Below are 14,450 nucleotides of genomic sequence, written 5' to 3'. Positions count from 1 at the left end.
TTTTATTATTAATTATTTTCATTAGTCATTCCTGTTGTTTACATCTCAAATGATATGTCCTTTTCTGGTGACCCCTCCATCCCATCTATCCTCTTCTCCCTCCCCTTTGCCTCTAAGAGGGTGCTCCCCCCACCCACTCCTGCCCTACTGTTTTAGCATCCCCCTCTGCTGAGGCATCAAATAGCGACAGGATCAAGGGCCTTCCCTCCCACTGATGTCAGAAAAGGGCATCCTCTGCTCCATAAGTACCCAGAGTCATGAATCCCTCTCTGTACACTCCTTGGGTGGTGGTCTAGTCCGGGTAGTCTGGCCAGGTGACATTGTTTTATCTATGGGGTTGCAATTCCCTCTGTTCCTCAAGTCCTTCTGCCAGCTCCCCCACCTGGGTCAGTCTGATGGTTGGCTGTGAGCATCAGCATCTGCATTGGTCAGGTGCTGGCCATACCTTCAGGGAACAGCCACATCATGTCCCTGTCAGCAAGCACCTCTTGGCAACAGCAATAGTGTCTGGGTTTGGTGTCTGCAGACAGGATGGATCCTCAGGTGGTGCTGTTCCTGGATGGCCCTTCCTTCAGTCTCTGCTTCTTCTTCTTTTTTTCCCCCATCCCTGTCTTTCTTTTGGACAGGATCATTTCTGGGTTAAAAACTTTGGGATGGGAGGGAGAGTGGCCCCATCCCTCGACAGGAGGATGCGCCTTTCTACTGGAGGTAGTCTTTACAAGTTCTGTGTACCTTTTGTTGCTTATTTCTGCTAAAGTCATCCCTATTGGGAGCCTCTTGCTCCCCTGGCATCTGGGAACCTCCAGTGGCTACCCCCAGTTTTTCATTTCCCACTGCTACATATTTTTATTTGAATTCATGACTCTCTGTACCTCTTTCCTGTACCCTCCAGTACCTTATCCTGCCCCCCCCACCCCTGTGTTTTCTCCTCCTTTTTGTCTCCTCTCCTTACAAACATACTACTAATTGAACATCATCCTTAACATGTATAAGCAGTCTTTCCTACATGCTAGTTGTAAAAGATAAATTGGATTAGTAAGGCCTGGCTTGAATTAAGCACCCAGTAAATGGTGACAAAGATTAACACTGGTAATAATAGAATGTCACAATTGGTGACTGAAATACCTGCCTTCCACAAATGATCTACTAATCAGGAAACGCCAGGCATGGTGTGCTAGCCTGACTCTCTGCTGCACTGTTGGCTCTTGTGCTTAGCACATGGCATAGATGAAGGGCAAGATTGGTGGCATCCAGCTCCAGCCCTGCTGTGGTCTTTACCTCTCCCAGCATCATGGTGAGCCTGCAGTGCCATAGTATTCTCTGATACTGACTCCAGCAGCATTCAGGGAGATGGGGTAATGAAGTGTCACATGGCCTAGGATCATGAGTAGTGTATAGCAAATGACATAGAGAATCATGAAAGCTGGTACTGATCAGATGCCTAATTTGGTGAGGGTGGGGTGTTTATGGCTTAATGTTTTCCACTTTAGACAGAGTACATCTTTTTATTCTAATTATGTGTTTGCCCAGTGCCATGTAATTATATATCAAGTAAAGATATAATTATGGAGTACTTTAAATTAATAGTTTTTTTCTTGATTGATTTAATGATTCTAGAGCTGTTAGCCTATTGTGCTAAGAACAATTTAGCCAGCTTTTAGGTATTGAGATGTGATATGTAGGTGGTTAGCAGACAGTTTTTAAATGCTTTAAAAGTTTTACCTCTTAAAGGCTGAGTCATCTCACTAGCCTCTATGAATAGATCCTTGAGAAGGGCAGAGGGATATGCCACTTATGGGCATATACCTCAAAGATGCTCCAACATATAACAAGAACACATGTTCTACAATGTTCATAGCAGCCCTATTTATAATAGCCAGAAGCTGGAAAGAACCCAGATGTCCTTCAGTAGATGAATGGATACAGAAATTGTGGTATATTTACACAATGGAGTACTACTCAGTTACTAGAAACAATGACTTTATTAAATTCCTAGGAAAATGGATGCATCTAGAGAATATCATCCTGAGTGAGGTAACCCAGTCACAAAAGAACAGACATAATATGCAGTCACTGATAATTGGATACTAACCCCATAAAGCTCTGAATACCCAAGAAACAACTCACAGATCATATGAAGCTCAAACAAAAGGCCAAAAAGTGGAAGCTTCAGTCCTTCTTAGAAAAAAAAAGTGTATAGCACCCTCTCAGAGTGTGGTACACCTAGACCTTAAATCATTGATAATTCAAGAGCTAAGAAGATAGCCTGTGGCAATTCTCGGTATTTAAAAATTATTATGTTTAATCTATGCACATCAAGAAAACTCTATTTCCATGTTGCATTTTGTTTTACATGTACCTTATGCTCATTGTAACTGGTAAGATTTCAATGCATACTATCAAACCTTAAAAAAAAATCAAGTACTAACAAAAATATATTCATATAGTCTTATGCCAAAATGCTTTTAAAAATCTGCACACTTATCTGTTTTTTTAAATAAAGTTGTTTAAAAAAATAAATAAAAATGAAATTTTAAAAAAGGAATGCAGTGTTAAAGGACACTTGCTGTTTTATGCAAAGGATCCGGTTTCAGTCCCTAGCACCCATGCCAGACAGCTCACAACCTCTGGCAACCCTGGCTCTAGGAGATCTCCTGCCATCTTCTGGCCTCTGTGTGTACCCACACACAATGTACATATAAACATACTCATAAATAGAAATGGAATAAATCTTTTAAGAAGATATTAGACAAATCCTATTGCAAACAAAATTGCAAAGTAGGGTTTATCCATTTAGTTTTTATTCATTCAGTACCTACACACCTGAGATGCGGACACCCCACTGTGAAGTTAAAAAAGCGAGAGGTTGTGCTTTTTTTTTTCTCATGGAACTCAGTAGGCAGGGAGGGAGACAGAACAGTCAATTCAGTACAGCTGACACTAACATGATCTAATCTCAACAACAACCCTCGAATGCTCAACTTTCACCCAGTACCCCAGAGAATGGAAGCTCGGTCAGTAGCAGAAACTGCAACTTAAACACCATCCTGGGGGCTGGAGAGATGGCACAGTGGTTAGAGCACTGACTGCTTTTCCAGAGGTCCTTGAGTTCAATTCCCAGGAACCACATGGTGGCTCACAGCCACCTGTAATGGGACCAGATGCCTTCTGGTGTGTCTGAAGACAACTACACTGTACTCATATACATAAAATAAATATATCTTAAAAAACCCATTCTGAATCTTTATTAAATTTTTAAACTGGAAAAGATGAAAACAGACCAGGGCATGGACATGAAGGCGACTGGTTCTATCTTTGAGTGTCAGAGAGTCAGAGATAAGGGAACACATGAAATTGGGCTTCCAAAGGTATCAGTGTTTCAGGAAGCAGCATCTACAGATCTGTATTATATAAGCCTGACAACAAAATCAATTTTTCCAATTTTTCCACTGTTTTATTTGGTAAGTCATCTCTTATCCTTGAGAAAACATTAGTGGGGAGCAGACTTGGGAAGGAAGCAGTGGCTTATAGCTCTGACTTGTGTTGGGTAGAAGATCCCGGACCCTCCAGAGTTATGTGAAGCATTTCTTATACTTGCTGAACATGCTTCACTAGCCATTCTCAAGGATTGAAAAAGGGTAACCAGGAAAGTCCTGGTCACCTAGTCATTGTATAGAAAAAGTGGCTCCAGTAGAAAAGAGGGCTTTCCAACCTTTGCTTTCTGAGGTCAGCACACATAGATCATTCCTCGTTTATATTTGTATTAGGACTATCTGGTGATTAGCAAATCGATATTTGTCTTTTTTGATTGTCAAACAGACAAGGTGAAGCCGTGTAATTGTATCTAACCTGTCAAATATGTATATTAAAGGAAATAGTTCCCCTGCAGGGAAAACTAAGACATATGAGCCACCCCTGGCTCCCTCTGTAGGACTTTAAAGTTGTCAGGAGAGCTGAGATGTAAGTAGAGATCATAGAGTTTATAAGAAGCATCTAGAAAAAGAGCACTAGAAACTGAATTCCATGCTACCTAAGGTAATTTAAAAATCCAAGCAATAGCAAAGACGATCTAGTTAGTTTAAAATGGATTTCTAAATGTGTTTTTATATCTTCAGCACAAAGAAGTTCTTTAATGAAAACAAAACCATCCAAACAAAACTACTGCTAAATTAAGCCAGGTTATCCTACCCATAATCCTATTTCTCAGGTGGCTGAAGCAGGAAGATAATGGATTGGTGGTTAGCCTGGGCTATGTACCGAAACCATGGATTACAAAACTGGTGGTGTGAAGCTCTTCTTCTTTCTGTACCTTTCCCACATCGGCCTGTCTGTATCAAAGGGTGACACAGTGCCACTTCTAGAAGCCTGGTGTGATTCATGGTTATGGAGATCTTAACAAATAATTGCATGAAGTTTGTCTTCCTGCATTTAGACCCCGTCCCACAGATTGCAAGACCGCAGAATGCCACTTTCAGGAGTCCTATGTGATATGTGCTTATGGAGATGAGTCAATGGGAAGATTAATGTCCTTTCTCCATTCCTTTAGGTCTCAGAGTGCAGTTGGCCCATCAGGCAGGCTCCAAGTCTACACAACCTGTTTGCTGTGTGTCGGAATATGTATAACTGGTTGCTACAGAATCCCAAAAATGTCTGTGTTGTTCACTGCTTGGTAAGTGATCCTTGTTTCTTCTGCTGGTGGGAATTTGGTGAAATATGGACCCAGCTGTGTCCAGAAGTGTAACACCTTAGCAGCATTTACTGAGACTCCACTTAAAGAGAAAGCAAAAATGCCATGCAGATAAAAATGATGGAAGAAAAGAAATGATGTCTCAGTTTTTGGGCCTTTTTCCCCTAGCCCCTAAAGGAAAAATTATTATTAAAGATAGAATTTATTACTCTTTATTTTGTTTTGAGATGAATTCATACTGTGTAGCCCAGTTAAGATCTGAATTTGTGGCAATCCTCCTGTCTCAGTTTCCCAAGTGATGGGATTACAGGTGTGACCACAGTACCTGGCTTTATTCTTGGCTCTATGTTTGAGTAAGAGTAGGAGAGGTCTGTGTCCACAGGCTACATAATATAGGAGCTCTAAAATGTGCTGCACGTCATAAAGAGGTAGGAAAAGAGTTGTGGGTACGTGATTAAAAATACACTAAGCTTTGTATGGATAAAATAGATATAAATGTATTTAATTTTTAAACTATTTGTGTTTAAATAAACATAAGAGAAAGTGACATTTATCCCCCTGTAAGTAGTTTCATGGACCATGTATTAAATGCCACGGGGCAGGGCTTGCTTTTCAGAGGCGCAATCAATCCCCTGAAGAACAGCTTGCTTTTAGGCCTAGGCAGCCTTAAGTATAATGAGGATTTTCACTTAAATTGTTTTTTCTAAAAGTTTAGTAAGATGGAGCCAGACAGTGGTGATGCAAACCTTTAGTTCCAGCAGAGGCAGTTGGATCACTGTGAATTCGAGGTCAGCCTGGTCTTCAGAGAAACACTGACTTAAAAATGAATGAATGAATGAATGAATGAATGAATGAATGAATACATAAATAATGTTTGGAGAGGTTAGAGGCTTTTCGGCTTTCATACTGCAATCACAATGAATCAGAAACTTAAGGCTTTGTGGATTGTTCTGAGGATTTGATTGCCGTGCTCACTGCAGTCCGAATTAAAGGTGTACTAACAAGCAGGTGGAGATGTTGTCATGGTGAGCATACTTACTATGAGTTGTTAGTCACCCTAAACCACCCTGTGTCCCTGACTTCCTGTCATCATGTGCAAGCTCTAGAAAGCCATGAAAGAAGGCTGGACAGATATCTCAGTGGCTAGGAGTACTTGATGTTCCTACAGTGGACCCAAGTTTATTTCTCAGAACCCATGTGTGGTGGCTTACAACTGCTTGTAATTACAGCTCTGAAGTTTGGCTCCAAGCACCTAAATCACAACTGTCTAAAACTAGCCCTAGGCACCTGAGCCTTTTCTGGCCTCTGTAGGCCCCTGTATGTGCATGTGTCCTGTGAGAACATGTGCACACTCGCATACAAGTGTTTTCAAACAAAAATTGTTTGGTTGTTTAACAATGTGAAACATAGAATGAACATATAACTAGATCTAAAATAACTAAATGTAACTATCTACTCTACAGTTTGTACTGCTGTGATAAAATACCATGATGAGAGCAACTTGGGGAGGGAAGGATGATTTGTAATTACCTTTAGTTCTGAAGCACAGTCCACCACTGAGAGAAGTCAAAGCAGGAACTCAAACACAATAGGAACCTGGCTGGAGTCAGGAGTGGATGCAGAGACTGGGAGGTGTTCTTTCCTGCCTGGCTTCCTGGCTTGCTTGGCCTGCTTTCTTCCATCACTCCGGGCCACCAGCTCTTTCTCAGTAAATATATGCAAGTGGACTTTATCTTCCTGAGCTTCTTGGGTCATTACAGAGTCAGTTTTATAAAAGTATTCCCTTGCTGCTTTGTGATTTTTACAGCGGGGCAGATTTTTGGTTTTGAGATGAACAATTCTGAAGTGAAAGGAATCGGCAATTAGGAGGATTCCCTTTGTTCTCTCTGCACCGAGAGCCGGCTTTCCCTGCAAAGGATGTTTCTGATGAGCTTGTGGGTCTTCTTTGACAGGATGGACGGGCTGCATCGTCAATTCTGGTTGGTGCTATGTTCATTTTCTGTAATCTCTACTCTACGCCTGGGCCTGCTGTTCGATTACTCTACGCAAAGCGACCAGGAATTGGACTGTCTCCGTCCCATAGGAGGTACAGTGATGGAGGCACCAGGCTGGCATATGTGTGCTTTATGTAGTACCTGGTGCCTCAGGAGGTTGGCTTCATGGGAGCTCGTTAAGATTTTTTTTTTTCTAATTGTTTGGGTTATCCTGAACTATAAAAATAATTAAAATGGATTAGAACATTTAGTTTTCATACATGTTCATCAACCTTTATTTGAAGTCTGATTTTAAAAGTAAAAGGGAATTTTAAAGAATGCCTGTTTACTTTTCTTTCTTTCTTTCTTTCTTTTTTTTTTTTTTTTTTTTTTTTTTTTGAGACAGAGTTTTTCTGTATGTCCTTTAACTCACTCTGTAGACCAGGCTGACCTCAAACTCACAGAGATCTGGCTGCCTCTGCTTCCCACATGCTGGGATTAAAGGATGTGTGACACCATGACATCCTGTCCTGCTTTCTTCATTTAAAAGGAGAGGAAACACGTGTGAGAACTGAGCTAAGCACCAGTCTGAAAACCCACTGAACATGGCTTGACCGGTTTCCCCAGCCTAACTCCTAGGACCTCCAGGTGTCATGCTGTAGGTCTTTACTAAGATACACTGGTGTCTGGACATGGTGGCGCACACCTTTCATCTCATCAGTTGGGAGGCAGAGGCAGAGGCAGAGGGATCCGAATAAGTATGAGACCAACCTGGTCTACCGAACAAGTTCCAGGACAGCCAGGACTACAAAGAAAAAAAAATACACTGGTGATTATCATATGAAAATTCAAAAATAAAGAGAGAATAGGTGCTTTAAAGCTTAATTTCTTTTTAGGACTGAGATATAAGAATATAATAGATATAGGTTGAAATAGAAAATGTGAAATGGCTTTAAAAGAAAGCCCATTTTAGATAGCTGATTAATCTCTTTTCTAGAGTTATAATTAGTTTCTTACTTAAATTTCATCTTCTTACTTTTTTGGATATAAAATTCCTGATAATAAATTCTAGAGTTTATCCAACTCTGTCTTTTGCTGACATGCTTAATCTGCTAGATTTAATAGAAATAGATGCTCAAATGTCAGGCTAGTGAAGCATTCCCACAAGCTTTTGACTGAGTACACAGCCTGCTGTGAGCTCAGCATGTCAGTGGGAACAAGATCTCTCTCGTTTAAAACAAGACTTATCTATTTTTATGTTCTATATATGGGTGTTTTGCTTACATGTTTGTCAGTATTAAGCATACATACCTGGTGCCTGTGAGGCCAGAGAAAAAGGTGTCAGACCCACTTGGAACTGAAGTATAGACTGGGTGAACAACCAAATGGGTACTGGGAACCAAACCTAGGTCCTCTGCGAGAGCAGTAGGCACTCCCAACCACTGAGCCATGGCTCCAGCCCTGATACACAAGCTGTCTTAATTGCCTGCATTCCCCTGTTAATGTTAGGAATGTGCCAGATACATTTCTATTTCAATTTAACTTTCGAAGACAAACTTCACAGCAGAAAATGTCAATCCTCCTGCTGTGATGGGCTCATAGAATGGCAGTGTTTTGTTTCAGGTACTTAGGCTACATGTGTGACCTACTTGCAGATAAGCCCTACCGCCCTCACTTCAAGCCACTCACGATCAAAGCGATCACTGTCAGCCCAATTCCCTTCTTCAATAAACAGAGAAATGGGTGCCGCCCTTACTGTGACGTACTGATTGGAGAAACTAAAATATATTCAACATGCACAGACTTTGAACGAATGAAGTAAGTCACGATGTTTTCTCTTCTTGCATATTCAATTCCTGTGCAAATTGGATTCTTCCTGCTTATCTCAGTGATGGGTGATTTTTTTTTCTTAAAGCTCAACATATGTTTAATCAAAGATGAGCTCAGCTAATCCAAGGATTTGTCTCCTTTATACACAGTGGTACTGTGGTGTTCTTAAGGACAGTGTTTGAGGTATCCAGATAAGAGGAGTCAGGTGGGTACAGAGGACCTGCGCATTTGAGAAGGAGACTCTGTGATTTGAGTAGATGACTATCTCAGTTACTTTAAAATTGATGTGATAAGACATTGGGACCAAGGCAACTTATATAAAAAATATTTATTGGGAACTTACAGTTCAGAGGATGAGTCTATGTATGACTATCATGTGGGAAGCATGGGAGAAGTCAGGCAGGCATGGTACTGGTATAGTAGCTGAGAGCTTACATGGGTTTTTGAAGCCTTAAGCCCACCACTAGTAACGAACCTCCTTCAACAAGTCCACAGCTCTTAATCCTTTCCAAACAGTTCCACTAGCTGAGAAACCAAACTTGAAATATATGAGCCTATAGGGGCCATTCTCATCCAATCCACTATAAAGATGATGTTCTTATATGGTCTACAAAGATAAACAGTGGGAGGTAGTTGGGTTTTGGAGATTCCTACCATAGGAAGGAGCTTTTTTGTCTAAGTCTGGGCAAGCAGGTCCCTTAGAGCCACAGAGGAGTATTACTGTATCTGTGATTATACCAGCCTGAATACTCTCATGATCTTTTCTGATCTCTGTTTAAAGAGAATACCGTGTCCAAGATGGGAAAATCTTCATCCCTCTGAACATTACAGTCCAAGGTGATGTCATTGTTTCCATGTACCACCTGCGGTCAACCATCGGGAGCCGGCTGCAGGCTAAGGTAAGCTTTCAGGTGGACTTGAACTGTGAGCTCACCTGAGTTTATAATGGGAATGTTACTGGGTCTATTCTCTGTATCACTTTGGGCTTGATTGTCATGTGAATTTAGAGTGAAAGGAGCCTTACATCTTGCTACTGTCCATCTTTTTCATCACTGTGGGAGGAAATAGAGATTGAGGCAGGTTTTGACTTATACATAGTCCTGGGGAGACTTTCTTGCATTATCACTTTCAGCAAGCCATGTTCTTGAGAATCTGAGCCTTTTTTTCAGTGTTGTTATTAGGGGATCACTATAATGTGAGAGCTATCAACTAGTATGAGTATGGTTGGGAATTTTTCCCTAAGAGATGGTTCAGCAGGTAAAAGTTTTTGACATCAACCCTCGTGGCCTGAGTTCAATTCCCAGAATGCTTTCCCCAAATCCTATATGATTTTATTGTATAAAAAAGGTGTTATTACTATTAGAATTATCTTATTTAATGCTTCACCTATAAAAGAAACCTTGTACCTATCAGCAGTCACTAACCATCCCCCTTCCTTCCTCATTTCCTGACTACCATGAATCTTTTTCCTGTCTCTATAGACTTGCTTCTGTGGGAACCTTTCAAATAAATGTAATCATATTATATGTGGTCTTTTATAGCTGGCTTTTTGTATTCTGTAATAGGTTTGAGGTTTATTTGTGCATGTAACAGTATTTCATTCCTATATATAGTTAAACAACATTCCACTGAATGGATATACCATATTTATTAACTCTCAGTGTTTACATTATTTCTATCCTTTGGCTATTGGAAAAGATGTTGCAAGCAATTATATGTTAATTAATCAAATGTCTGCTAAGAGCATATATTGCATCTGTTGCTTAGGTGTTTTGGATTAACAGAAAGATGTAGTCTTAGTTTAAAGAGCTGACACTAGAGGGGGCAAGTCAAACATATGAACATCTACTCTGCTGTTATTAGAGGACAGAGAGGGCATTGTCACTGCAATAGTAATTTTAGCTTGTGGTGGCTATACAGACTATGGAGGTGCACCTTGAAGGGTGAGTTTGTCAGGCTGGAGCAGGAATCTCTGGGGAGAAGCAGGAGAGTACAGAACATTGGTGAGTAAGGAAATGGTTTACTCTCACACTCTCACAGAGAAAAACTAGGAACGAGCTGGGAGGTCATTTAATATTTATAGTTTACAAAGAATCAGATAAAGAAGCAATAAAAGGTACAGACACAGTCTTTAGTGTAGATGGCCTTTTCTTCTACTGATCATGCTTGCACATATTTTTAGGTTACCAACACACAGATATTCCAGCTCCAGTTTCATTCTGGATTCATACCACTGGACTCAACAGTTTTAAAGTTCACCAAGTAAGTGGCAAATGGACCTGGTGTCTTTACCAGCATAGCAGGATAGTTTCAAGTGTCTTTAATGGTATGCTTTTGTCTCCAGAGGCCTGAGCTACACATTGTTGACTGTGGCTTCACCACTTAGGCTACATGCATTTGAAATCTTTTCATTGAGTATGGTTGATCTTAAGAAGTGCAAATGGGGGTGGGGTGGGTAGAGAGATGGCTCAGCAGCTAAAAGCACTGACTGCTTTCCCACAGGTTCTGAGTTCAATTCCCAGCAACCACATGGTGGCTCACAACCATCTGTAATGGGATCCGATGCCCTCTTTTGGTGTGTCTGAAGGCAGCTACATTGTGCTCTGCATAATATAAGTAAATAATAATAATAAAAAGAAGTGCAAATGGGTCAACAAATTAACTAGAAAGTTCTAACATCTCATGTTATAAAAACAAGGGATTATGACCCCCAGCAGGAATGGTGTAGTTTAATTTCTAGGATGGCATAAACAGTGACCCCCCAGAAGAGGTGGCTGGCTATAGTACCAAAAGAGGTTCTGGGGAACTCAGCCACACTGAATATGGACCTGCAGATGCTATAACATAATGGATGTCCTGGTTTGGCTAAATCTGGCATGATGGCTGGGAATGGTTACTGGAGCTAAGAGATGGGAAGCTATGAAGGCATTCAAGGGTTTAGGCTCAGAAGGTGGCTTTGGGCCTGTCTCACTATTTTGATGACCCATTTAGCCATGCCAGTGCATGATGGTCAGATTTAACTCTGCTTCTCGTGATGCTTTTATTAATATGTTCTGTAGTAGTCCAACAGTTGGAAGAAGTGTTATTCTTCTGTTTTCTCTACATGAGGAAACTGAGGCACAGCAAAGTAACACCTAGTTAGTACCTGAGTCAACCTAGAAGTGAGTTTCAAGCAGAACTCCACGGCTTGACCTGGGTCCTGTGTTGAGCATCCTGCTGATTGCACTGTTTGTGCTGTTGTTTTTCTTTCCATTAGGCCTGAGTTGGATGCATGTGATGTACCAGAAAAATATCCTCAGCTGTTCCAAGTGACACTGGATATAGAAGTACAGCCCCAAGACAAAGTGATCGACTTAACTCCACCATGGGAGCACTACTGCACAAAAGACGTGAACCCCAGCATCCTCTTCTCCTCTCAGCAGGAGCATCAGGATACTCTGGCCTTAGGGGGTATGGGTCATGGCTGGTTTGAGTTTTCAGGATGAAGCCTTTGTATTACATACTGTATGCATAGGCTTGTTTCCTGTGTTCGGTTGACCATGTGACCTTTTGTCTTGCAGGTCAGGCTCCAGCGGATCTTCCTCCAGACCATCCCAGGAATCTTGGGCAAGGAGGCTTCTTTGCCTCTCTCTGTTGGCAAGGTATGGCAGAGTCTTTATCTTAGGATGATTAGATGATTAATAAGTTGTCTAGAATTAAAAGTCTTCTTGAAGCAGTCTCAATGCTTCCTTTCTAACTTATTTCAGACCCTTCCCTGCATCCATTTTTCAAATTGGCATCTTGCCTGCTTTCAAGTCCACGAGTGCTCAGACTGACCAGAAAGCCAATATAGGCTAAATCTATCTTCTTCATTTTCAGTGTTTCCAAGCTACATCTTTCAAGATGGATGAAGCATGGTGTATTTTAAGATCCCTCTTTAGACTATAGAGAACTCAGAAAGACTAACGAAGCATTCGGTTTCCTGCCTGAAGCCAGATATTCTAAAGACATGCAGTTGGGCATTGTCTCAAGCACTGTAGCAAGGCAGGATGGGTCTTTCCCAGGCATGGTGAAGGAAGTCACCATGGCCTGTATCTCTGTTAGTTGCTTTAGCAACCATTAGCCCACACAGTGCTCTACCACTGTGCTATTTTCTTCCATACCTGAAGGCATTTCCAGTCCTCTCAACTAAGCACTTTACTATCTTGAGAAGACAGCCACTGGCATCCTAGTTAATGTACCCAGGTCATGGTTGCCTAGCAGCCCTGCAGGTGTTAGCTACAACATGTGGTATAGAATTGAATATTCAAAGTTCATATGTGAGGGGGTGGGATTCAGCTTTAGAAATGGCCTCAGTAACATTTTCTGGATTCCTCTGATATGTGTATATAACACAGCATCCCTACAGTCTATAGCTATTTTCAGTGTTGGGTTAAAAAGTATTCATATGATTCCTTTGGATCCAAAGGTTTGTTTACAGAATTTTCTTTTGAAAAATGGAACAGGAGCTCTCAAATTCAGAAGCCCCAGCAGATGTGGCTTGCAGATAGATCATTAAGCTCTTTCTTTTAACTTGCTTTTTTCTCACAGTAATGGCTTCCAAATAACCTTTCCATGGCCATGTTAATATGTAGAAATCATTTCTGTATGGGGCTGGAGAGTTGGCTTAGTAGTTAAGAACACTTGATGCTCTTACAGTGGACAGTCTGTAGCTCCCATTACAGGGAATCTTCTGGTCTCTAGAGGCACCAAGCACACGCATAGTGTCTAAGCATACTTAATACAGGCACTCATGCGTACACATAAAACAAAACCTTTTTTAAAAGAAAGACTTTTAACACAATGAACATAGATTTTAACACAATGAATTCTCTTATCTGCCTGTGGTTTTTACATTTTGCAAAGGTATGTAAAATATATTACTTAATATTACCAGTTGCATATTCCCTCTTTGCGCAACAAGGTGCACATAACAAAACTCACATGGTGCAGCAGTTAGTCATGTGTTTGTGCCCTGGCCTTTTAGATCAGAAATCAGAGAAGTCACGCTGTGAGGAGGACCATGCTGCTCTGGTGAATCAGGAAAGCGAGCAGTCGGATGATGAACTACTGACCCTCTCAAGCCCACGTGGCAATGCAGATGGTGACAAGCCTCATGGAGCCAAGAAGCCAGGCAGAAAGCAGCAGGAGCCAGCTGTGCCTCCTCCCCCAGAGGAGGTGGACCTTCTGGGCCTGGAAGGGTCTGATGTGAGCACGAACTTCTCTCCCTTGGCAGCTCCTCCTAGCAACTCTGAACTGCTGAACGACCTGTTCGGAGGTGGAGGAGCCACAGGTCCTGCCCAGGCGGGACAGGCCGGGGTAGAAGATGTGTTTCACCCTAGTGGACCTGCATCTGCACAGTCCACACCACGCCGGGCTGCCACCTCTGCCTCTGCATCGCCAACCCTAAGAGTGGGAGAAGGTAATCTTCCTACTTCTCTGCTATCTCGGATTTCAGGAATAACTTTTGGGCCAAACATGTAGAACTCAAATGTTTTAATAAGCTGAACTTTTCTAGTTTTTTAAAAAAAACTTTCTTGGAAAAACATAAGGGAAATACAAACATTGTTCATTTTGGTAGAAAGATATAGGGATGTCTTTAAACTCCATAACATTTTTTATTTAAGTGTTTATTTTTCTGAATATTTTATGCATGAATACTATATTGGCATCATTTCCCCTAACCCCCCTCTCTTTTCCATGTCCCCCTCACTCACCTCTGAGGCTCATAACTTCTTCTTTCTCATTATTGTTATATCTATATCAAGCTACCGAGTCCCTGTGGCTCATACGTGCTTAGGGATGACTACTTAGAATTGCATAACCTATCTGGGACTTGTCCTTGGGGGAAAAACCAGTTACTCTCTCCATTCACAGCTCCTAATCTAGGGGTGGGGCTTTGTGAAATTTTTTCTGTGTGTGGGGGCATGCTCCCTGGTGCT

General features: G+C 41.4%; 1 protein-coding gene across 3 annotated transcripts in view; it reads left to right on the top strand.

Annotated features, from left to right (window-relative positions):
• Positions 1 to 14,450, top strand: part of DNAJC6 (DnaJ heat shock protein family (Hsp40) member C6) — a gene marked incomplete at both ends in the record, with an annotated part of 162,005 nt that overhangs the window by 115,153 nt on the left and 32,402 nt on the right. For all 3 annotated transcript variants that reach the window (XM_080921046.1, XM_080921047.1, XM_080921045.1), the window contains 8 exons: positions 4,547 to 4,669; positions 6,640 to 6,773; positions 8,284 to 8,478; positions 9,272 to 9,389; positions 10,673 to 10,752; positions 11,747 to 11,940; positions 12,051 to 12,131; positions 13,496 to 13,930. In XM_080921046.1, coding sequence (XP_080777172.1) covers positions 4,547 to 4,669; positions 6,640 to 6,773; positions 8,284 to 8,478; positions 9,272 to 9,389; positions 10,673 to 10,752; positions 11,747 to 11,940; positions 12,051 to 12,131; positions 13,496 to 13,930 — 1,360 coding nt within the window. The remainder of the gene's footprint in view (positions 1 to 4,546; positions 4,670 to 6,639; positions 6,774 to 8,283; positions 8,479 to 9,271; positions 9,390 to 10,672; positions 10,753 to 11,746; positions 11,941 to 12,050; positions 12,132 to 13,495; positions 13,931 to 14,450) is intronic.

This window comes from Micromys minutus, assembly GCF_963924665.1.
Source record: "Micromys minutus genome assembly, chromosome: 9".
Lineage (NCBI taxonomy): Eukaryota > Metazoa > Chordata > Mammalia > Rodentia > Muridae > Micromys > Micromys minutus.
Note: the sequence above shows the minus strand (reverse complement) of the source record. Positions and strands in the feature narration are given on the sequence as shown.